Source organism: Erpetoichthys calabaricus, chromosome 15 (genome assembly GCF_900747795.2).
Source record: "Erpetoichthys calabaricus chromosome 15, fErpCal1.3, whole genome shotgun sequence".
NCBI classification, from domain to species: domain Eukaryota; kingdom Metazoa; phylum Chordata; class Cladistia; order Polypteriformes; family Polypteridae; genus Erpetoichthys; species Erpetoichthys calabaricus.
The window spans coordinates 66195086-66220166 of NC_041408.2; the positions used below are offsets into that span (position 1 = coordinate 66195086).

General features: G+C 37.1%; 1 protein-coding gene across 1 annotated transcript in view; it reads left to right on the top strand.

Annotated features, from left to right (window-relative positions):
* Positions 1-321: 321 nt before the first annotated feature.
* ephx5 (epoxide hydrolase 5) overlaps positions 322-25081 on the top strand; it is a 36154-nt gene continuing 11394 nt past the window's right edge. The window contains exons 1-5 of the mRNA XM_028820873.2: positions 322-489; positions 17345-17549; positions 18252-18432; positions 19046-19258; positions 23673-23802. Of these exons, the coding sequence (XP_028676706.1) occupies positions 461-489; positions 17345-17549; positions 18252-18432; positions 19046-19258; positions 23673-23802 (758 nt within the window). The 5' untranslated portion in view covers positions 322-460. The remainder of the gene's footprint in view (positions 490-17344; positions 17550-18251; positions 18433-19045; positions 19259-23672; positions 23803-25081) is intronic.

Sequence of the window (25081 nt, forward strand, 5' to 3'; positions counted from 1 at the left end):
CAGGTGTCTTCGTCTTTGCCAAGATTTTTTTCCTTCTTATCGGAGTCAATTTTGGACTGTTACACATCCTAAATACACACTGTATGTCTAAGGACTTCAAGGGCATGCAAGCCACTGCAACATGTCGCAATCTTTCATATTGTTTCACATGTACTTTAAAAAAAAGATGAAAAAAAAATTAAAATCGTAACTATTGTATGCGTCCTCTGACCTTTTAAAATGTAGATTACTGCAGCAAACGCGCATGAACATAGTACAGTTAGTATAATTTTAAGAAAGTCGTGAACGCGCAATTACACGGTTCCGCCCCTAGAAGTCGCCAGGACTCACGCAACGGGATTAATAACACAATAGAAAAGAAACTGCGCACGAAGCCTGGCAAAGTACTTTAGCCGTCGAGGGTTGCTGTGTGTTTGTCCCAGAATCTGCAACGATTTCATCTCATTTTTCTGCTTCAGCCATGTATTCGCGGATAATGGACGGCTTCAAGTGAGTAAAAGCATTACGAACTTTTCACTTGCAGCGGTTGTATTTGCACGTCGCGTCCTACGTTTTAGCAATGCTTTTAAGGTATGCTGCTCTACATGTGCCCGCAGGATCCTCTTTGTTCTGGTACATACAGAACAATTAAGCCTGCTTTCCTCATGCCTTGCTGCCATTACTGTTTATTTATACTTAAAACAGGTGAGTCATCGCAACCAAAAACCTTCCCATATAAAACCACACAACTACGAAAACTTATTTTATTATCTCGCACTTTTTAGCATTTTACAACTGTATCGACACAGTTTTCTTATCATTATTTTGCAGACCGAAATGCATTGAGACTTTGACAACTGTAATGATTAATCTGCTTTCTCGCGTAGCCAATTATATCGTAGCGGCAAGCAGAAAGAGCTTTGAACTTGCACCACGCATGCGCCCTACGAGAACGACCCGAGCCCGCCTGTTGCCTCAGTTTGTACGCGAACGAAGAAAGTAGGCGTGGTCATTCACGATTTTGCAATGTGCAATAATAAGACAGAGCTGCCAAGTTGGGGGAATCCCCACCTTTTTCAATCAGGGTCATGGGTTGGGGAAGGTTTTTGGATGACCAACTATATAGTTGCCTAAAAGTAAGTTTGTTTGTTTTTTTCTCACATTCTTTTCTACATTTCCTTCCTCAAATTTCTCTACCCCCACATGCTTGGTGAAACCTTCATTTATTAATAACTTTCATACAGAACAACCTTCTGTTATTGCTTTGCCGGATGATCTCAAAGTTTATATATAATTGGGTAGGGGTCAGAGTGGTCTGGGATTGATGGGCCATCTGAGAGTGACATGCGTCTCCTTATTGTGTCCAATTCAGTCCCCCGTCCCTTTGACAGAAATGTCCATCTAACATTGAAATCAGTTAAGTTTTACGATCAGACCTGGCACAGAAACCAATGCTACTCATCCTGTTCATTTTTTAACTTTATTAACTAGAGTCAGGGTTCCAGCAAAGCTCAAACACAAATATCCAGCTTTTATTAGCTTTAAGAGTTCTGTGAAGTTATCGGCTTAGCTTTGCAAGATTAGAATCGAATCACTTGAATATATTTTAGTAAAACAATTAACATTTGCAATGACATCTCCAAAAGTATCAAGCTATAGGCAGAAATTCAGCAGTAAATGGAGTACTGAACCAAAGTTTGTAGGTAGTGTTTTTATTATTTAAATGATTTAAATAATTCCTTTGCTTTTCTAACATTTTTTGTTAATGAAACGGTGACTATGTATTACATTTTGGAATAAACATTTTATCAGAGAATGAAATACTGCCTTTACAAGTGTAGTGGGGTTTATATGTTATATGAAACGAGCTGTATATACCCGGCGTTGCCCGGGGCAGAAGTAACCTAATCGGTCAAACACTTACATATATACCAAAGTAAACCTAATCGGTTAAACAGCTTCATATATACAGAAGCGAACCTAATTGGTCAAACAGTTATGAATGTGCAGAATGATTTTACAAACATTATGCGTGTTAACAATCATTAAAAAGAAAAGATTGAGGAACTGTTCTTCTATATGTGATGAAGCCACTTATAAGACAGATTTTTTTCAGTAACCAGCTGTTTTATAACTAAACTACTGCCACCCCAAAGTAATGCCTAATACTGGTTTTTGGGGTAGCTGTGGAATAAAAAGGGTGTTTTTTAGTCAGTAACAATCTGACAGTACCCTTCAGTACGGGCTGAAGGGTGCCTATGTAAGGTTTTACATCCTTCCCGTATGGAAAAAAAAACATACTAAACTTTTTTTTCATCATTACAGATAATCTCAGTCAAATGGAAGTACGCATTCTCAATTTATTTTTATGTAATTTGTACTTTTTCACAAAGCCATCCCATGCCAATTTGTATGAATAAACTTTTGCTAGAGAGTTACCAAAAGTTTATTCATGCACATATTTTAATACAGATAATCTATCTGTAATCAAGGTTCTCATTTTCATTCTAATTTAAAATAATAATAGATACTAATTTTTTTCTTCTGTTTTAGAAAAACCAATCTATGCCACCTACGTCTTCGTCAAGTCAGCTTCATCCAGCTTCATCACATATAGAAGAAGAGTTCCTGAATGTTTTCTTTTTAATGATTGTTAACACGCATAATCTTTGTAAAATTATTCTGCACATGCATAACTGTTTGACCAATTAGGTTCGCTTCTGTATATATGAAGCTGTTTCATCGATTAGGTTTGCTTTTGTATTTATGTAACTGTTTGACCAATTAGGTTTGCTTATGTATATAGATTAGCTGTTTGTCTGATTAGGTTCGCTTCTGTATATATGAAGCTGTTTAACCGATTAGGTTTACTTTGGTATATATGTAACTGTTTGACCGATTAGGTTACTTCTGCCCCGGGCAACGGCGGGTATATACAGCTCGTTATATATACATATACACATATATTTATATATATATATATATATATATATATATATATATATAATATATACACATACATACATACATACATATACACACATAGATGCACTTACAATAACATAGAAATCAATATAAACAACATTAACATCATTATCATATGAGAATATGAAGTAATATATAAGAAGCACATTTCATATAAATATAAATTATTAAACAGTAAAATCTTCTTCTATAATTTGCTACCGTGGCTTTTCGTTGGTCTGTCCAGGATTTGAAATCACATGTAGCTTGCAAACCGTTTGACGTATTGACTTGAAATGTGGTACACATATAATACGTCACGTCTGCTATCAGCTTTATGGGTGATGAATGTATTACTCTTTTTATGTTTATTTTATTTTAGAATCAACTCCTATCTGCGCACACCAGGGTGGCCGTGGGCGGATGCGTATGGTGTATTCACTCCATGTTATCGTGCATTGCGCTGTCACTGGTATTTTGATAAAAGAATGTGAACAATATATAAGAAGCGTATAAATTATTAAACAGTAAAACATTAACATTTAAGAAGTAAAGTTACATTGAGTACTACTGCAGTGCCTTCGGGTATACCTCATTTTTTCTTTGCCCATTACATGCTTAAATGTATACATTTTTTGGTGTACCTACCCGAGAACACGCGACATATAACCGACCGTGGGAGAAGCATGGATTTTAAACACGCGTTGAGTTCATCTGCTGGTCTCCCTCGTGGAATAACTGGTAATGTTTGAGTAAAATCTACAGCGAGTAAAACGACATTACCTCCTTTTTTTTTTACGATCTGTGAGATCTTGCTTTTTTCGGTTCAAGGCTTCATAAGCTCTTTTATGTTCAATGTTGTATTTAATAAGTAGTAATTATCCCAAACCATGATCTTTGAATGTTGCAAGACTTTCGCCTTGTATGTAGATCGGGGTAATTACATTCATTGCATTCCTAGTCTGAATCACAATCTGATTGTATGGGTGGTTACCTGGCACTGTAGGGTTGCCACCCGTCCTTTAAAATACGGAATCGTGCCGCGTTTGAGAATGAAATTGCGCGTCCCATTTTCAATCAATACTGGACGGGATTTATCCCGTATTTTTTGTATCATTTTTTTTTTAAAGCAGCGTCTCATGCAAATCATCCCACACGCATTTTATGAAGATGCCTCCTTTCCTACTTTTGATTGGGTAATACTTGATGTCATCGTTAGTTTGATTGGTGTTTTTAACTGTCCAGTGAGTAGGGCGTGTCTTTCAACCGTAAGCAGATTTTTTGCAGTGGTATGACTGACCTCGACGACGGCGACGTTATACGTCAAAAATAAATTACGAAAAATGACGATTTTAGCGATACTTTATTACGACAGCGGCTACATAGACACGATCAAATAAAAACAAAAAAATCAAATAATCATTCTACATTTTCAAAACGTCGAAAAAACGACGGAATGAAAAAAAGGCCCACCCGACGACCCACCCATTCCATTTTTATATATATAGATTTATGTGCAGTAAGTTAATTAAACTTTAATTTTACTGAGTATTTTATTTACATTATGGTTTATCAAATAAAATATTTTAACCTGTTTTGTATAACAAAAGGTGCCCATCATTTGTTAATATCATTCATGTGGCACAAAACATGCAGATGGTATACAGGAATGCACATTGAAAGTTGTAAGAGCTTTTTCATAAGAATAATTTAAAATATTTTACTAAAACTGTAGCCAGAGCTTATTAGCTAATCAGCTTTGGCAAAATAATTGACTTGTACAAGTGACAAATCCTTTCTTTGTAATAGGACAGTGTTCTGTTTTTGTTTTTTTTAAACGTTTATTATACATGTAAATTACTAAGCAGTACATAAGTACTTAGGTTTTCAGAATTTGGGATGTTCTCAGATTGGGCAGAAACTGGCATGATGATGGGGGGGGTGGACGGGGGACTTTGGACTTTGACTGTAGTACCTGGCAACCTTGTAGTGAGGTCTTCCATTGAACTGAAGCTCTGTGGGAAGGTGTGTCAAGGGTCAGTGCAGGAGGACATAATACTGTCTGGTCAGTCAAGTTTAAAGCAGATTGTGCCATTAATTAAAGATGACACTTAATTTAATTAAATATATGAGATATTTCTAATATTTATAGAATTTCTGTGAACTTCATCCAAATAATTTGGTTTGGAACAGATAACCATTTCACAGTCGGTTACATTTTTTAAAAGATTTTACAGAAATTGATACTTTATCATAAAACACTTCGATATGGTAGAAACCGTGTTACCTGCCTCCCTTCATTTTCCAGCTCACTGATAATTAACAGCTGGCAAAAATTAAAATTTTAAGATTCTGTATCTTAACAAGATATTGAACTAAAATGAAGACAACAAAGCATATGTGCCTTTAACTTGGTAATCAGATTCTGATTAAGAAATCCGTCCAATAATTAAGTTTGACACGTCTGTTTTAATGTGTCAGTTTGGTTTGGAAAAATGAAAGAGGAGGAAGATAAGAAGGAGGCTAGCTAGGCCAATCAAAGGCATAAAAAATGGGGGAGGAAGGAGGGTAGTGGTAATTCCAATGAGCAAGAGAGGACATGTGTTAACATTGGAAATAAAGGGATTTTGTTTGAGAGAGAAAGAACCATATATTTTATTTATTTATAATTTATTTAGTATTTTTAACCATATTTTTATTTTGCATATTATTATATTGCTATTTATGTTTGTGTGTTGGTATATGTGTGTTCGTGTATGTATAATGTTTCCTTTTTTGTTTTTCTTTTTAATAATTCTTTATCTGACTTTTATTTCATACTGTTACCTTTTACTCTTTGTAAAGCACTTTGGTCAACCTCTGGTATAAATAAATAAAACCAAACAAATAAATATAGGATTTAACCTTATAAGAATGATTCACAGCAAATTACTGTAAAACATTTTGTAAATGGAAGATTTTGGCATGTCTAAAACTAAAGTAATGGTACAGTAGCAGATTGAATTAGTATGGCCATCAGTGTCTCATTGTGATTCACATACTCATCAATATAGTAACTTACTAATTAGTTTCAGTTTGATTTATTAGAATAACCTTTTAAAATAATGGCTTTGAAAAAGTGCTGTTTCCTTGTTTAAAGGCAGGCCCTTCTGAACATATCTTATAGAAGGTATTAGGTGCCACTTGCATATTAGTTGGATGCCATGTGTGTCTGTTAATGTTAATCTGTTTCTTGTTTTCATTCACACTAGAAAAAAAAAACAGTCTTTGTCTCAGTATAATTAAATTAGACATGTTTTTGGATTGACATTTGGGTCATCCAATTAGACATCCCACTAAATAGCAAAATAGAAATTCTCCTGGTATTATAAAAGCCTAGGGAGTACATGCTGAAAACAAGCAATTAATTAGAGCAGTGATGAGTGAAGAAGTACAATACCAAGCAGTTCCTCTTCATAGGTCAGAGGGTCACTTGGTAAAATCGCAAGTGAACATTTTATTCATGGAAAAGGATGTATTGCACAGTATAGCACTTAAAAGAATGATTCTTGAGATAATGTTAGAAACAACTGTAGCAGAAATTGACTTCCCTGGAACACAATCACTTACAGCAATCAATACAATTAGCATGTAAAATAAATGCTATAATAGTTCATTCTCCAACTGTATTGTTAACATTTCAAGGACATGTACGTCAATGAGGCCATTTTGGCTACCAGATATTTAAGGATATAATAAATATTACAAGTACTACTGTCTCAAGGGTCAAGGAGTTTGGATTTGAATCCCACACATGGTCATTTTCTATGTAGAATTTGCATGTTCTCCCACCTTTGCATGGATTTTTTTTTTTTTTTTATCGGTACTGTTGTTTTCCTTCCACATCACCATAGCCCCAGTCTGAGGTCAAGAGCGCTGTGGAGCAGGTTTTCATCCAGGATGTATATGTACATTGCTGCAGTCATCTTTCCCTTTATCCTGACTAGTCTCCCAGTTCCTGCCGCTGAAAAACATCCCCACAGCATGACGCTGTCACCACCATGCTTCACTGTAGGGATGGTATTGGCCTGGTGATGAGTGGTGCCTGGTTTCCTCCAAACGTGACGCCTGGCATTCACACCAAAGAGTTCAATCTTTGTCTCATCAGACCAGAGAATTTTCTTTCTCATGGTCTGAGAGTTCTTCAGGTGCCTTTTGGCAAACTCCAGGTGGGCTGCCATGTGCTTTTTACTAAGGAGTGGCTTCCGTCTGGCCACTCTACCATACAGGCCTGATTGGTGGATTGCTGCAGAGATGGCTGTCCTTCTGGAAGGTTCTCCTCTCTCCACAGAGGACCTCTGGAGCTCTGATAGAGTGACCATTGGGTTCTTGTCACCTCCCTGATTAAGGCCCTTCTCCCCCGATTGCTCAGTTTAGATGGCCGGCCAGATCTAGGAAGAGTCCTGGTGGTTTCAAACTTCTTCCACTTACAGTGGAGGCCACTGTGCTCACTGGGACCTTCAAAGCAGCAGAAATTTTTCTGTAACCTTCCCCAGATTTGTGCTTCGAGACAATCCTGTCTCGGAGGTCTACAGACAATTCCTTTAACTTCATGCTTGGTTTGTGCTCTGACATGAACTGTCAACTGTGGGACCTTATATAGACAGGTGAGTGCCTTTCCAAATCCTGTCCAATCAACTGAATTTACCACAGGTGGACTCCAATTAAGCTGCAGAAACATCTCAAGGATGATCAGGGGAAACAGGATGCACCTGAGCTCAATTTGGAGCTTCATGGCAAAGGCTGTGAATACTTATGTACATGTGCTTTCTCAATTTTTTTATTTTTAATAAATTTGCAAAAATCTCAAGTAAACTTTTTTCACATTGTCATTATGGGGTGTTGTGTGTAGAATTCTGAGGAAAAAAATGAATTTAATCCATTTTGGAATAAGGCTGTAACATAACAAAATGTGGAAAAAGTGATGCGCTGTGAATACTTTCCGGATGCACTGTACATCTCACCTCACCTCATACACTGCCACTTACGGTGGAGGAATTGAATTTTTTAGATATTAAGGGGTGCAATGAAACAGCACGAAGCAACAAAAATACCAAAAAGGTTAACAGTCTCTTACAAATGAAAAAAAATGCATTCTAACAAAATAACCCTTAACCATATTATGAAGGTGAGCCCAGAAAACTTATGCAAGAGCATCATTTTGGCTGTTTATCCTAGCAATCGACCTTTTCTGGTCACTACTCGTAGATTATGACCATAAGTAACAATGGGGATGTAGACTAGTAAATCAAAAGCTACATCAACAAGTCAGTTCCCACAGTCTGGTAAAAAGTCTACAAATCTGCTTCCACTGCACTGATTCTTTGCTTAGTCTCTTGATCAACTCTTCATTCACTCGGAAATAAGACCCCTGAATGGCATGCACTTTTTCAGTTGAGGCAGCTGCTCACCACTTAACTGGTGAGAACAAATGACTCTTTACCAGGAGAGGACCATGACTTTAGAATTGGAAGTACTGATTTGCATCCCAACTACAGTATATCGCACTCCACTAAAAACTGTTCTGTTGCACACTGGAGGTCATAGCCTAGTGAAGCCAAGATGGCATCACCCACAAACAGCAGAGGTCCATTCATTGGGTTCTGCACCTGTGTGCTCTCAAATCCTTGGCTATGTTTTGCTGTCCTGTCCATGAAAATTGTGAACTAGAGAGAGGAGAAAAGATACAGCCATGGCAGAGTCCAAGGCCAACACAGAACAGCCTCAATGCTAAGTGTGTAAATCCAACACTTTCTCTTTGCTGAATCCACAAAGCACGTATAGACAGTGTAAATAATTGTTCCATTGTTCCAAGGCCAGGACAGAACCTGGATTCTTCTTCCTGGCTTTGTGGTTCATCTGTTAGGTAAAGTGATGGCTTCATTGTCACAGAGTAGGTTTTCCCAATGAGGCTGAAAAGTACAAATCTTTGGGAAACTGGCACACACACCCTCTTCTTCCTATTTTTAAACACGGGGACTACTTCTATTCCTGTAGTCTGCCAGACCACAGGTAGTGTCCCTGACTTCCACACAGTCTCTTGAAGGGCATTGTTAGCCAAACCACCAGCACAATACACAGTGCTTTCAGCATTTCTGGTTGGATCTCATCCAATCTGTAGTATCCCTAAGAAAGCCCACACAGACACAGAGGGAGTGTCACGGCTGAGATTTTAATCTGGGACTCTAAAGCAGTGAAGCAGAAGGGCTGACCGCTGTGCCACCTTGTTACCCTGGACTGAAGTTGGGACTTTATAATTTTAAAATTAGATCCTTAGTTATGTCCTGTTTTTCAAAACAATGTCTTTAACATAAAAAAGACTGATCCCTTAAGCCTATCCCAGCAAGAAGTAGGCACAAGGAAGAAACAACTACTGGAAATGGTGCCAGCCCTTTGCAGAGTGAACATACACATACCCCAATGGCAGTTTAACAACACCAATTCACGTACATTTAATCAGATTAAAGTTTAGTACGTTTATTACAGATGTTTTAACAAAGGCAGATTGGTAATGCAGAGCTATCACGCCGGCCTTTCAGTACCAGACTCCGTATGGGATTTGCATGTTTGCCTTGTGTATTTATGGATTGGTTGGTATTAGTGGTTGTCAATGAGTTTACTCACTCATAAATGTTGTCCTCAGTTCTTTTATTACCTTATCTTCAGGAGGAACAACTCTTCATTCACTAAAAAATTGATAAGTGGTTTGCGTTGCTTCAATCTGCTCTGCCGAACACTCTGCCTTTTTCATTTTTTGAGTATTTTTTATCATGTACGTGCACAACAAGCCATAGAAAGTGTGACATACATTTGGATTGGCTCTTTAAAAAAATTGTAAGGCTTTTATTAAAAATATAATGCAGTGTTATCAGTTCATTTCAGATGTATTGTTATTTGTATAATGTACAATGAAACTCATATGTGCACTTTTCAGTATGCTGCCACTCAGCATGAATATCTTTCTCTAGGCTATGTAACAATACAGAACGTACTGTCGAAAAAGCATGCACCATTTAGGAAAAATAATTATGTACAGCATCTGTCTACAAGCCATGGAAGAACATAACTACTGAAGAAACAGAACTGCAGAAGCAGAAGTAGGATAATAAGCAAATATAGCTTGGCGAGGGGGTTTACAAAATTCTACCCATGGCTCCCAATACGAGCAGAGAAGCAAACAAGAAACATATTCTTAACTCAAGAAAAGAGTATCAAGAATCACTATAAGTAATTAATTTTTAGATTTCTATCCAGAGTTTCGAAAATGTTAAACACTACCATTTGTATGCCATATTCTGTTTTCTCACCTTCTTGATATCAAGCTCTGAACTGCTATTAGCACTCAATGCCTGTTAAGAAGCCAAATGGGAAAGGGTCATTTTGTAAGGCCAACAGTAGAGTCTCTGCTATTGACTGCAGTTGAAAACAGTTGGATGATCAGTTTGGGTTTAATACCTGGAATATTTGCAACTTTTCTGACAGTAAAATCAAAAGAGAATTTACCTGTAAAGCATTAGTGTCTGATTTCACCATTTCACAGGTTTATGCTGGGTAAGCAACTACAGACACATATAGCACCTCCGGTGCATAACTGTAGGGGTTTTAATTTAATAACAGGAGCTTAAAGCACTTAATTTATCTGTGTTGCTTGAATTGTGCTGTAGCAAGATACAGTGTCTTCCTGCCGGTATTGTTACCTTTAAAAAAATCGTCTCTCAATCATTTTACATCATCATAATTTGTTACTTCTCTTTTTGATGATGCATGTGCCTCCTTATCAATTGTCCTTTCAGAGCCTTGGGCTTAGTTAGTTTTAATCATTTCTTTAAATATGGATCATAACCGAGCACTTCTAAAAAGGAGATTTCTGAGACTGGGAACATCTAGAATCTAAAGCTTTGACCTGTTTATTCCAGTTTCTCCTGTATGTTGCAATGGATTTGTCCTAGCAGCAACCACTTTTCAAAGTAATATTGAGATAAAAATAGAACTGGTGGTTTAACCGCCTGCCTGTTTATCTTCTGATTACAACCAAAGGTTACCTTCATGCCATGGTGTGGTGCAACTCTGCAGTGCTTTTGCACAGATGGCCTCAGTTCTTCTGTTAACTTTGCTCCCAATAATGTGTGTATACAGCGGAGAGATGAAGGATCAGAGCTGTAACTGTAGCGTTTGTGTCAGTTTATTGACAGTTTCCTGTTGTTAAACACTCAGTTATGTGGATGAAGTTACAAAAACATTGAATTGGTTAAGACATTTTTCATCATTTGATTTAAATTCAGTTTCATGTCTTTTAAATGTTATATCAAATACAGACGATAAGGATACTCATCATTATAAAATTAATTCTTAAGAAAAGTTTATCATTATTTGTAATACAGTACATGGTTAAGGGTCATAGTTTCATATTATAGCCCAGTACCGTGCTGTGCAGCGTTTGAGCAATTCATTGACCTTTTCCATTTTTACCTTGTGCTATTATACAGTAAATTACTTTTTATAGTGCCTGTTATGGTAAACACCATCTGAAGGTGTTTTAAAAAGAACATAATGCAATAAAATATTAAATACAGTAATTTATATTGTATTTTCTTGTGTTTTGCTAACCTTTTTTCCTTGTTGCAGCTATCAACATTTCCTAAATAATCAACAATTGTAGCAAACATATAGATAGTGTGGAAGTCAGCCCCAACACAGACAGACACAGTGACACAAGTCCCAGAAGCACACAGTTTTATTTTTCTTTTGCTGCCCTTTACAGTACAGTGCACAAATCAGCAACAACACTACTATTACCAGTGAGAGACTACCAGTCTCTTTTCCTCTCTTTTCTTTCTTTTCTTCTGCCACCTCCACTCCTCTCCCGCAAGCTTTGTCCTCCACCTCCCGACTCTGGCTTCCCAAATGGAGTGAGGCGGCCTCCTTTAGAGTGCACCCAGGTGCACTCTGTTCCTCTTCCGGCAGCACTCCTGAGTCTGGTGGAAGTGCTGCAGCCCTGGGCTCTGGGACTGTCTAGGCACCCCCTGGTGGTGGCCACAGGTCCCAGCAGGGTTGACTTTCTAAACTCCAAGCTTGTGGCCCCGATGCAATCCAGGGGATTTGCCCCCTCATGTTCTGGGGGAAGTATTTTTGTGGACATGTTCTCCCAACCCCCCCAGTCCTTCCAGGCCCCCAGTCATCTGTCACAATAGATACTTTATTGATTACAAAGAGAAATTTCTATGTTACATGTAAAAACTGTACATATTGTAATCTCTGAATGGTATAGTAATTATTGAAAAAAAAATAGTAACAGTTAAATTATTAGAATGACTGGGTGGTCATTGGAGGTGTGTCATTTAAGATTTTTTTGGTAAGGATGGATACATTTACATCTATTTTTATCCATTTTATGATTTTTTTTTTTAAGTATAAGTTGAAAGTCTTAGAGAGAGACTGTGTTGCAGCCCTCATCATGTGCATCAAAGTATCCTTTGTCTCCTAATAATGCATGTTTGTCAAAACAACATTTGGATGACTGGACCTATAAATCAGCCAAGTTCTGCAGTCCGTGTTTTGTTCTAATGACCTTGACATGTTGTTTAAAGCTTTTGAAGGAGGAGGTGAAAGACTGAAATCTCAGTTGCTCGTTCTGTTGTAATTGTTAAGAAAAAGTACAATCTCTCTTGTCAAGGAGCAGATTTTTTTTGGGGGGGGGGGGGATCAAAATCAAATGTGTAACTCTACATGAAAATGTTCGTTTCAAGTATTTCGGATTTCAGAGGTAATTTGCTAATGAAGAGGAGAAGAAGAAAGTTTGAACAGACTCTATAAACGTGAGCAGACCCTCAAAGACTTTGAATAAATATTTGCATAATGTTACAATAAATGCATTTTTTTAAATTAATAGGGTAACTTAACATTGGTCCATAGAAAATAATTTGAAAAATACATTTTTCATTGTCCTCTGACACGCCTTGATTTAATTTCCTCTGGACAACTGATATTTTCATCCATTTGGCTTTATAATCATCTAATATACACAGTTGGTTTAAAAAATAATGTATCAACATCATATTCCCTGTGCATTACAGTACTGCCTTAAGTAAGAAGTAATGTAATCATTTTGGCCCAGTTACAGAAATTCATGTATTAAGATAGCATGTATGTGTTTTGAATGCTCTTCACGTAACCATTAAAGGAAATAAAAAGGAAAAAATAATTATATTCCCTTCTCAATAGATCCTTCAGAGTGTACTACTGATGGTTTAGGATATCAAGTTGGCCTTAGTCACCAAAACAGTAACTTTGTATATTATAAGTGATGATGAACTTCCCAGAGGTTTATTTTTTTTTACCTTTTTTTTACTTTCTTTTTCTTTGTTGTTAACTAGCAATATTTCAATTCTAAAATTAATACATTTTATGTTTTCGTAATAATGTTACTTAATAAGTAAATTGCAGTGAAATTTAAGAGTTTCACTTTGCAAAATAAATAAACACTAAAAATATGCTGTTTCAGGACAAGTGAAATGTTTGCCGTTGAGCAAGGAAAGAAGGTGTTGAGTACAGTGTACAGTATACTGTATATAAAAACCCTTTCCCTTTTATATTTTCATCTCATCTGCAACCTAATGGTAGTGCTGACACAGAGACTACAACTCCCATCTGGCAGCAGTGCGTTGGTATTGACAGGCAGCCATATTTGCTACTGCTCACGAAGTATAACTATCACTTGCAAAAGTGGGATCTCATCAACAACCGCGGCTACAGCATTTTCTTTTTATCTAATTTGGATGTAGAGAAAAGCCAAGCAAAATGACACCTTTTATTGGCTAACTAGAAAGATTACAATATGCAAGCTTTCGAGGCAACTCAGGCCCCTTCTTCAAGCAAGGGGCCTGAGTTGCCTCGAAAGCTTGCATATTGTAATCTTTCTAGTTAGCCAATAAAAGGTGTAATTTTGCTTGGCTTTTCTCTACATTCATAATGGCTAACACGGTACAGCACCCTAGTACTATCTAATTTGGATTAAGTCTTTTGTTTCATCGTGAGATGTGTTTAGCCATGCTGAATTTGCAAAGGACACTTCCCCCCCTATTTATTTTCTTTGGGACCTTTTCTGAGAAGTGTGCAGGTCCAAAAGGGTTGCACAGTATGCCTTACGTTCCACAACTAAAAAAAATGTTAAACATTAAAAAAAAAACGTATATTTTTGTGATGTTATATTTTATATAACCTACATTGTGAGATTCGGACTGCTAGAAAAAACAGTGACAACATAGTGCATGTTGGTGATGCATGCAGATAGCAATTTCAGTACCTGTGTGCACATAACAATAAATCTGAAATGAATTGGGGACCACACACTTTTTTATTAGAGCAAAACTTTACATTTTTGAAAAACCCAACAATGCTGTACACTTGCAACAAAGCTAAACTGTAAGGAAATAGAATGAAGAATTATTTTTTCATGTGTGCTGTTGTTCAGAATATGGTGGAAAGAAAACAAAGGAGGATAGTGTTCCTTTTCTTTTACTGTTTCTTATTGGTACACATTTATTCAGGTCCGTTTTCTGATGGGGCATTTATCATTTTATGCTTTGATATACATTTTTGTGTATGTGTAGCAGTTTTAAATCAGCTTTGAATCACCTTTATAACATTGCCTTCTGTTGGCCATGCCTGTACTCATTGAAAAATACATTATTGCTATAACAATATCAGTTATAGAGAAGATGATATGGTTATTGTCATAACAAATGTCAATACAAACATACAGTGCAAGGTCAGAAATAATATTAATTCAACAACAGCTCACCTGTTGCATGGCTGCACTCGGGTCCTAATCTGGGATCCTGACGTGGTTTGTCATGTGCTGGATGTGACAACACGCTGTATCAGTGCATGCTCCTAACCTCTCTTTCTCATAAGTGACTAATTTAAAACAAATTATACTTAGAGATGTTAATCGAATTATTGTAGACAACTGTCAGATTCAAGAAGCTAACTTTTTATGACACAGCTTTTGTATAAGTCCTAGCCCTGCAAAAGTAGAATAAATCCACAGTGAAAAGATGGTGACCAATGATTTTAAACGCAGTGTATACCACCCTCTCCATCTGTTTCCTGTCATCGGCGTGAAGTTCTTATACAAGATGGTCATAGAGAAAGTCAAAACACTCTCGGCAAAGTATTGGTAAAAAGAAAAGACAACTCTTTCTCAGAAGGAATAGCTTCTTCTTGATTATAACAGATGTGCTGACCTGTCATGCCTGTGCTAAAAATGGTGGTGCCCAGGACCTTGAAATATGTCACTTCCTCTGCAATGACACGTCTTCAAAGAATCAAACTGCCCAGAAATTTACAGGAAGCATTACTGTCAACAGTAAGGACAGATATAAATAAAGGAAAAATTTGGCCAGGTCACCATGTTCTGACCTCTCTCATTGGCACCTCCAAAATCCTCATTCTTCACAAGGTTATTTACAAATAACAAAAACTAGGAATCAAAGCTCACTTGATGAACCTCCATTTACAGTAGGAGAATGAAGATGTGTTGTCTTTGAATGGACATGAGGACATGTCAGGTCGTCTTATGAATTACTTGATGATTACTTTAATATATTAGGAATCAAAGAAGGTTTAACTGAAATGCTGTGGAAACCTTTTTATTTTGAAGTAGTTGTTCAAAAGCAAAGTCATAGTAGATATTAAAACCTTCAGTAAACACAGACCAGAAATAGTTATAAGCATCAAAAAACATTTCAGACAAAATTTTCTACAACTTTTATTCAAACATTTTGTTTAGTTTTTGATAAGAAAAGTGTACGATATTTTATTTTAAAGATTAGTAAAGAGGACATTGCCATGAACCAGTCTTGCTCAATATCAGTAGTGTTACTGTGTTTAGGGATGTAGTAAGAGTTGCAAAGTGATCAGCTGATGCATTCTCAAGTAAAGTGAGCCACAGACACACACAGACATCTGGGGATGCCTGAAACACATAAATCTGTTGATATTTAATTTTAAGTTAACATTTTAATGCATTACAGTGCTTTCTATGTTTAAAGAAAGTTAAGTTTCAACATTGGAATATGTAAACAGCAATATTCAAGTGTGTAATAAGAGCTATGGCAGACCGAAGAAAGGGCTTATCAGGCAAATGAGAGATGATCATAGGTGACAATATGTGTACTACCCACCATGTTATTAAACGTTTTGTTCTGTTTGGTACATAAAATAAAAATTAGCCTGTATGCTTACAGTATTTATATTATTAGTAGTTTTAAGAATGTCACTTCTAAATCTCCCCGTGTCTCCGTGGGTTTCCTCCCACAGTCCAAAGACATGCAGTTAGGTACATTGGCAATCCTAAATTGTCCCTAGTGTGTGCTTGGTGTATGTGTGTGTGTGTCCTGGCACTCTGTCCAGGATTTGTTCCTGCCTTGCACCCTATATTGGCTGGGATTGGTGCCAGCAGACCCCCGTGACCCTGTGTTAGGATATAGCAGGTTGGAAAATGACTGACTGACTGACTTCTAAATCTGTAAATACAGTGTATATATATATATATTTACTGCTGTGAACGCTAGAGGTTGCTGTTGCCCCTTTAAACCCAACAGACAGATGCTCAAGACAGAGGGTAAAAGTACTAAGAAGTATTTTAATACTTTGTCTTCTTATAAACAGTGCCCTAAGCACCTCAACCACAAATAACAGGCAAGTAATAACAATAATACACACAATAAAGCACAATTCTCCACACCACACCTTCCAGCAAGCGTTATCTAATACCTTCCAACTCTGGCTTGCTTGATGGGTTCACAGCAGTCCTTTATATAGTTCTTGACCCGGGTCAGATGGAGAATTTGCTTTTTTCTTCAACTTGGAAGTCCTTCGGAGCTTCCGTCCTTGTGACTTGGGAGTACTTCCAGGCTATGGGTGAGGCATGACTCCTCCGGTCCTCTTGCAGCGTCCCCCGGTGGCACCCACGGTACCCAGCAGGGCTGGGTTGTTGGACTCCATGTTCCATAGTGAGCTGCGGGAATCCAAAGCACTGCTGCTGTCCAGGGAAGCTGCCATCTAGCACTTTGGGGGAGGCAGTGTCCACAAGTCACTACCTTGCCCCATCCTTTTATTCTTTGGGTATCCCGGCCAGGTTGAGCTGCTGGCCGTCCATCACACTGTATACATTACTTCATGTGTATATTTCTCAATGTTTTCCTTTGTGATGGTTTGTGATGTATATTGTTTTGTTTTATTGTATATTATTGTTTAAATATGTCTACAGCATTCTATGCTTGGAAATGACAGTTGTGCTACAATATATGAAAATTATTGAAGTGAAAAAGTAATTTGTCACCTTTTTAATGCACCACAGCTCTCTGGATCCCTCCAGACTCCAGATGTTGGCTGTCTCCGTAGCTGTAGGAACGGGAGGTCTTTTAGTCTACTTCCTTGCCTACCGAAAGAAATCCCACACCCTCCCAATGGGAGATGGCTGGTGGGGGGCCAGTGAGAGATCCTTTTCTGAAGATGAATCAATTCGCAGTTTTGAAGTGAAAACATCTGATGAAGAAATACAGGTACAGGTCATCTTTTCTAATGTTCACTGTTCTGCTCATTCTGAATGTTGGGAGCTGGATCATGCTCTGGTAGTAATTAAAGTGAGGTCAGAACCAATGTTGGATACAGCAAGAGTCTAAAGCATGGAATGTTAAAAACAATATGCCTCTTAGTCGGCTACTGTTGTACGCAGAGCACTTTCACATCAGTGTGAACTAAGTAGAAATTCAAGTTACAGAGTCTCTGCATTTTACAATTTAACCATAGGGTTTAGACACAGAAAATATAAAACGTATTTAAATTTATATGGCTGAAGGTGCATGGTATGAATGCTGCATTTGTTAAGTGAGAGATCAACTTTTATAGATTACCCACATTTTGTGAATGCACATTGAGGAAAGCCCACTACCGTTTTTTTCAGTTTTTTTTAAACTGTTCTGACAGTTGCAGTGTCTCATAACGAATAATTAGCTGATGTTAAAAGGTGCTGCAGTATTTTCTATAATCTGGTGCACATAAATGGTTCAGTTGTGAGAATGTTGTGTAAACATTTGGTGGCACTCACTGGGCACCTCTGTCTGTCTGTGAGGCTAGAGAACTACCCTTTTATTTCTTGCTTGATTATTTGGTGGATAAAGTACTTTCTGATAGGTCTGTTATGAAACACAATATTACACTACAAGATTGCTTTAAAGGTAACTTTTTTGCTTATATTAATGTAGGACCTTTATAGACGCATTGACCAGAGCAGATTTACTCCACCACTAGAAGACTGCAAGTTTAACTATGGGTTTCATTCCAACTACCTCAGGAAGGTGGTTTCCTACTGGAGAAATGAATACGATTGGAAGAAGCAAGTCAAGGTCCTCAATAAATTCCCACATTTTAAAACCAAAATTGAAGGTGAATTTTACTCTTAATATTTATTTAGCATAAAATGTTGTTTAATCCAAGTAAGGTTTGCTGGATGTGTGTTTATAAATCTGTTGTCTGGTAGGTGAATAACCCCAGGTCAGGGTATGCCAGAACACTCAGGAGATTTCTGGAAGGATGGGTTAGGAACATGCACTGATACAGAGCACTGCAGCACACACCACATGACAAACCACCCCAGGATCCCAAATGAGGACACAAGGCCAGCAGTGCAGTGGTTGACTCCTCAGCATCAACCATCAACCACTCCACCCTAAATAAAGTGATGCCAAAATTAGAGGCCATTATGATTAAGGTTGTATGTGGCACCTTTAGCCCCCGATTAATCCACCTTGGTGTGATAACAGGGACTTCTAGGGCTTTTATTTTTTGACTGCAATCATCAGCTACATATTTCTTCCTATCATCAGCTGCATAATTCTTCCTATCAATATTCCTGTGTTCACCTAAGCCAGTTATAACAGGCACATTGGCATAGGGACAATATTTCTTCAGGGAATCTATCAGTCATGTTTGTCTGCCTATCTATATATCTGTTTGTTACTCTTTATTTTTTTGTTAAAATGCAATGTTTTAACTTCAGGTCTGGATATTCATTACATTCATGTTCGGCCCAAGTATGTTCCTGATGGATGCGTAATGAGGCCCTTACTGATGGTGCATGGCTGGCCAGGATCTTTTTTTGAATTCTACAAGATCATTCCCATGTTAACTGAAAGCAGTGATGGGTTTGCATTTGAAGTCATTTGCCCCTCCATTCCAGGCTATGGCTTCTCAGATCATCCACGTAAGAAAGGTAAGCAGGGGTAAAATTAGGTGATATACCCATCAAGATGGCTCATAATTTGGTACTCTGTAACTTTTACAACATTTTAGACTATGACACTTATTTATTCATTTTTATTGCATAGCTGAGATTTTCCTTAAAAAGAAAAATATGCAGTACAAATTAGAAATGAACGCTTAATATGGAGCAGGGTCTTCATCGGTGACTTTTCCATATAGCACTCATCACATTATATACTACATGGTTACAAGAGGGGTCAATCACACTGCATCTTAGGTTCAAATCCAGCACCCATTTTCTGCCTGTGTAAAGTTATCACCAACATTCTGTGTCAATGTGGATTTTTTCTCTGTGTACTCCGGTTCTCCTTTCATATTATAATAATTTTAAGGTTATATTAGTTGTTGTTCCTCAAGTGAAACACAAGTGTAAGTATGGAAGTGTGAGTGAATATCAAACACCCTCTTCATGAACCACTTTTAGGACGAGTTTCTGATTTAAACCCTCAGTTCTGATCATTCATAACCTTAGACTAAGTAGGTTTAAGAATGGTCTGTTTTCTAGGCTTCATGCTAAATTGAGATGTGTTCAGGTATTATTAAAAACATAAGCCTAAATAAGTCACTCTATGCAAACATTTTAAAAAGATTTTAAAAAATTCTGTCCTTGAAGAGTACTACAACTCATTACCCAGGCTTCTAACAAGGCATCTGAAACGTTAAAAAAAGAGAACCTGAAAGAAGAATAGATTTTGAAACAAAGACAAAGCGCAAATAATTTTTTTAGTACTATTCTGATAAACAAGCAGTAAAACACAATTCAGGATGTTTTAGAGCTATAGAAGCAAAAATCATAAAACAGCAAATAGCAAATGAATTAAATACATGTGTAAATCAAAAGTCTTTATAAAAGAAGAAGTAAATATGTGGTGTAGCGGGTCCACAGCTCACATCAAAAAGGCCACTTTTTAAATAAATAATCAGTGCACTTGTGGCTTAGCGAGGGGGCGTGGTATGTGTGGCCGGAGCAGTTTCCGTGTGATGTGGATGGTCCTCACTTAAGTGCACAGGTGAGGAGTCGTCTGCATCCGTAATTGGTGCTGGGAGCTGCTAATTGCCACATCTGATCCACGTCCCCGTAATATATAGAAGCACAAGGAGAAAAAAGAAAAAGAAAAAAGTGAACGGAAGTTAAGAGAAGAGAAGAAGGCGGCAGGCAGCAGGCAGGAGAAAGCCAATGGTTGAGTGAGCAAAGAAGGCAGCTGAGCAGTGAGCCCTAGCGGGGTGTTTGGCTGACACCTAGGACAGTCGGTAGTGGTTGCTCCTGCTGAGCGTGTAGTTGAGGAGCAGGAGTGACCGGAAGAAGGCTGGCTCGCTGCGGGAGTCAGGAGGCTTGGGAGGTGGATGCCCCAGCGTGAGCATCCTGGTCGCTGGGGAACCCAAGTCTCGGTCTGGGGAGAGCAGAACCGAAGCCAGGGATCATGAAGCCTCCAGACCAGCAGGCAGAGCAGGTCAGCTGCAGCTAGGGTTACTCCCCTGGTGCATTGCCTGGATGAGAGAAGCAGGGGAGTCGCCAGTCACCAGAAGAAGAATGTACCGGGTTTTATTTTTAAAGTACAGCTTCCAGCCATTGTTTTATCCTCGTTTTAAAAACGATTTTTTCTATTTATTGGATTTTAACCTTCACTAGTTCACATGTTTTATTGGATTATTTATTTAAAGATTCTTGAGATGCACTGCACTATTTATTTGAACACTTTGATTGTTGTTGTTTTAATAAAAGCACTTGGCACTTTTGCACCATCCCCTTGCTTTGTTGTGCCTCACTGTCTAGCTCATCGTGACATTACTGACAGTGTCAGGTTCAAGGGCTCCCAGAAGCAAGATGGGAGCATGGAGTGGAACCCGCATCGTCACAAAATAAAATATCTCTGTCAAAAGTAAAAACAAACTGAAAGTTTACAGAATTTAAAATAAAAGAACCAGATGTGCGTCAGGCTGCCAATTCTTTGAAGACTGATAAAACTCCTGGATGCACTGGGATTTTACTAGTAGTGCTGAAAGAAATCAAATATGTTATTTATAAACCTTTGCTAAGCATATTCTGGCAATCATTTCAGATGATAAATGGAAAGCTGTTAATGTGATTCCAGTCCACAAGAAGGAAGACAAAATAGATCTCAATGATATCGGCTAATGCACCTTAGTTCTGTCCCTTTCAAAAATTACAGATAAATAAGAAGACTACTGGTATTAAAATAATACAGTGTATTAAATAGCAGCCAACATGAGTTCATGAAAGGAATATGCTGCCAAAGTCTGTTAGACTTTTTTGAACAGGCAACTGGTAAAGTGGCCAAAAGTAAAGTATAATCCATAATGAACTTAGACTTTTAAAAATCTCTTGAAACCACAAATGTGAGTCATTAGAAGTAGCTTTACTAACTTGAAATCCAGCTTTGCAATCGGTCAGAGACAAATTGTACAGATGAGAGAAGAAGGCTGCACATGGGGTAAGGAGTCCGTTAGGAATCTATGCTTGCTCTTTCTAATTTATATTAATGATATTGACTTTAGATTAGTTAGTAAAGTCACTGGGAACAACAGTATTGGAAGGATAGCAAATACAAAAGATATCACCAAAAACAATTAAAATATAATTTTAAACGTTTGTGAATTTATGGTGGATTCAAAGAGTATTCAGATCCCTTCACCTCTTCACATTTTATTCTGTTATAGATTTAAATTTAAATGGATAAATTTGCCATTGTTACCTATCAGTCTACACTCAATAATCTATAGTGACAAAGTGAAAAGATGTTTTCAGAATTGTTGGCAAATTTATTAAAAAATCATAAAGTGAAACAGTCTGAAAAAGTCATAAAATGAAGTGGCCTGAATACTTTGTGAATCCACTGTTTATGTCTATCCATATGCAGTGTATTTATCATGCAGTTTAATATAGACAAGTGCATAAAGGAAGATTTATTAATGAAAATGAATTTGGCCATTTTCATTGAAACATTTTTATAATCTAGACAATGTGCACAAGCAATTAAATAGACTAAAAAATTGTTCAGTTATATTGAAGACATCTTTTAATGTAAATCAACAGATTCTGTGCTAGTGAGCTAATGAAATCATATCTCGATTGTTGTGCTCAGCTCTGGTCACAATTCTACAAAAAAGTTATAGATAGCCCATCTAGAAGCTGTGCCTAGAAAAGCAATTAAAGACGTCCTGGGAGAAAATGGCATGCCTAACGTAGAGAGGCTTAGAGAATTAAACTGCTTTCAGTTGTGAGTAAAGAAAGATGTTGGAGATTTAATCCAGCTCTTAAAAGGCTGAATTCTTCTAGCAGTGTTCTTTCAGTTAAATTGTGAAACAAATTCAGAAATAGTGCATTTAAGATGAAAGCCAGAAATAACTTGTTTATACAAAGAGTTGTTTGAATCTGGAACATGTTAAGAAGTTCTGAAGTAGAAACAGAAACCTTTACCACTTTATAAAATGTAAATGGATTAGATATTGGGAATAATTAGCTTTTTACTAATCAAGCAAGCTTGTTGGACTGAATGTTCTTCTTATGTTTGTCAAACTTCTTAGGTTCTTACATACAGTATACTTGTATAGTGTAACATGTGGATTTTTGGAAGTGATACCAGAATATGAAGTTAGAAAATAATGAGAAATTAAAACCATTTAGAAAAAGCTTAGCAAACTTTACAACTGGGTGATTATGTAGAACTTATAATTTAATGAAGACCAGTCCTAACCAAGAACTAATTATAATTATAAATGTAAGTAACGAGATACTGACATAAAGTAAGGGAATTAACACCACATTCTTAATACCCTGCATAATATCTAGAAGCAATTAATAAACTAATAGAATGATATGATATGTCATACTAAATGACAAGAATTAAGAATAGATACTGTCCTACATTTATTAAATCATAGGTAAGACTCTGTTCAGTTATAAATAGCATGTTCTCTACAATTACGGTCTCCAAAGTCAGAAAAAAAGACTGTAGCAGCCATACAGAGATAAATGATGATGTTCTGCCCTGGACTGAAGGACATGTCTTTCTCTGTGAGGCTCGGGCAACCAGACTTTTTCAGAACAAAGCAGACTGCATGGTGATTTAGTCCAAACCGTTAAAATTCTTAAGAAAGTACTGATAAAATTAATTCATCAGAATTAATCCTATTAAATAGTGAAACATGCACTCAAATGCACCTCTCCCTCAAATTTTGTTATCTGTTTCTGCCATTTCAAGATGACATGGCATCAAATTGCTGATTTATTGCACCATTATTTTCTGCTCCCTATACAACCGAGTAGACCACCGAGATTTCACATGATGATGTGTTTTTTAGTATTTCTGTTTCAACTTGTTTCCCTGTTATTTTTTTCTTAGGGTTTGACTCTATTCAAGCAGCTCGCATATTTCATAAACTGATGGAGAGACTGGGTTTTAAAGAATTTTATACCCAGGGAGGAGACTGGGGGAGCCTTATCACTACCAACATGGCTCAGATGAAACCTGAGTGAGTAACAAATGCTCAGATGAAGGGTTAGACTGCATTGAGCTTCCCTTCATGAAAGGGAATAGGTGTCAAAGGTGATACAGTCTTGAGCTGCTAATGTGGAGAATAATAGTATCACTGATACTTGAATCACTGTCTCTACTGCAGTAATGCAGGTTATGATTATGCATGATGTTAATGAACTATATAAAAATGATATCATTGAGAAGTGCTTCATAGTTGATGCTAAACAGGCAGAAGAATTATATTTGATATACTATAAGCCTGACACACCTGCTGCAAAGACTTTTGACATCTTTACTTTTATTCTTCCTACTCTTTGTCTTTTGTATTGAAACTTTGTTTAGGATAGTGTGTTTTAATATTTGACAATATCAGGCTGGTCGAAGTTTAAACTGTAAATGAGTATCTCCTGGTTTAATTGCATTGTTCAGCCTGATCAGTCACATAGTGTTAACTGTAGTCAGCATAGCATAAAATCTGTTAGACCTGTGTAATCATTAGGAAATAATATAAAAAGCAGATCTAGGCCTGGCTGGTATCACATTGTGGGAGAAGCATTTACTGGAGCTGAAGTTCTCTTATTAAATTTGTGTAATAAGACAAAAACTGAAAAACAATGATGCATCTAATGTCGAAAATCAAGGTGGCTAGAATATTTTAAATAATTTACTGTTTATGTCACTGTGTGTTCATAAGAGGTCAGACTTTTAAATTGAAGATGGGATTTTTGACCCATTAATGAGGTGGAAAGGAGGGTCTTCAGTGCAAAAGCTTGATCCCTTGTGATCTCATATTGAACTTCTCTGCTTTTTGAAAAATATTTTTTAACAATATTTTAGCAAAAAATACATGTGTTTCACAGTAAATACATATTTAACATTTAAGTACAATGTACATAAATAGTTGAAATATACAGGGTACTTGTTCAAAAATACCTCAGCACTCAACATGAGTATTTAATCCTAAATCAAATTTGGTATTAATTTATCTTTTTAATAGGTAACTTGGAATTTTCTGACTTTTTACAAGTTTGTTGAAGTCAGTGAAAAGAGTACACAGAGGAATACATTTTAGTTTTGCTGACGGCTGACTCGTATTGAATTTTTGTACACGTATATGTTGCATAAGGCAAGTGAGCTGTTTTGTAGCTGTGTGCGCTTTGTTACATTTGGCAATTCAGTGTGTAACAAGATGATACCTGGAACACCTACCGACTTCTTGTACAAGAACACTCGAATGTTTTTTGAGGCACCTCAAGATTTTCATTTCTTCATTT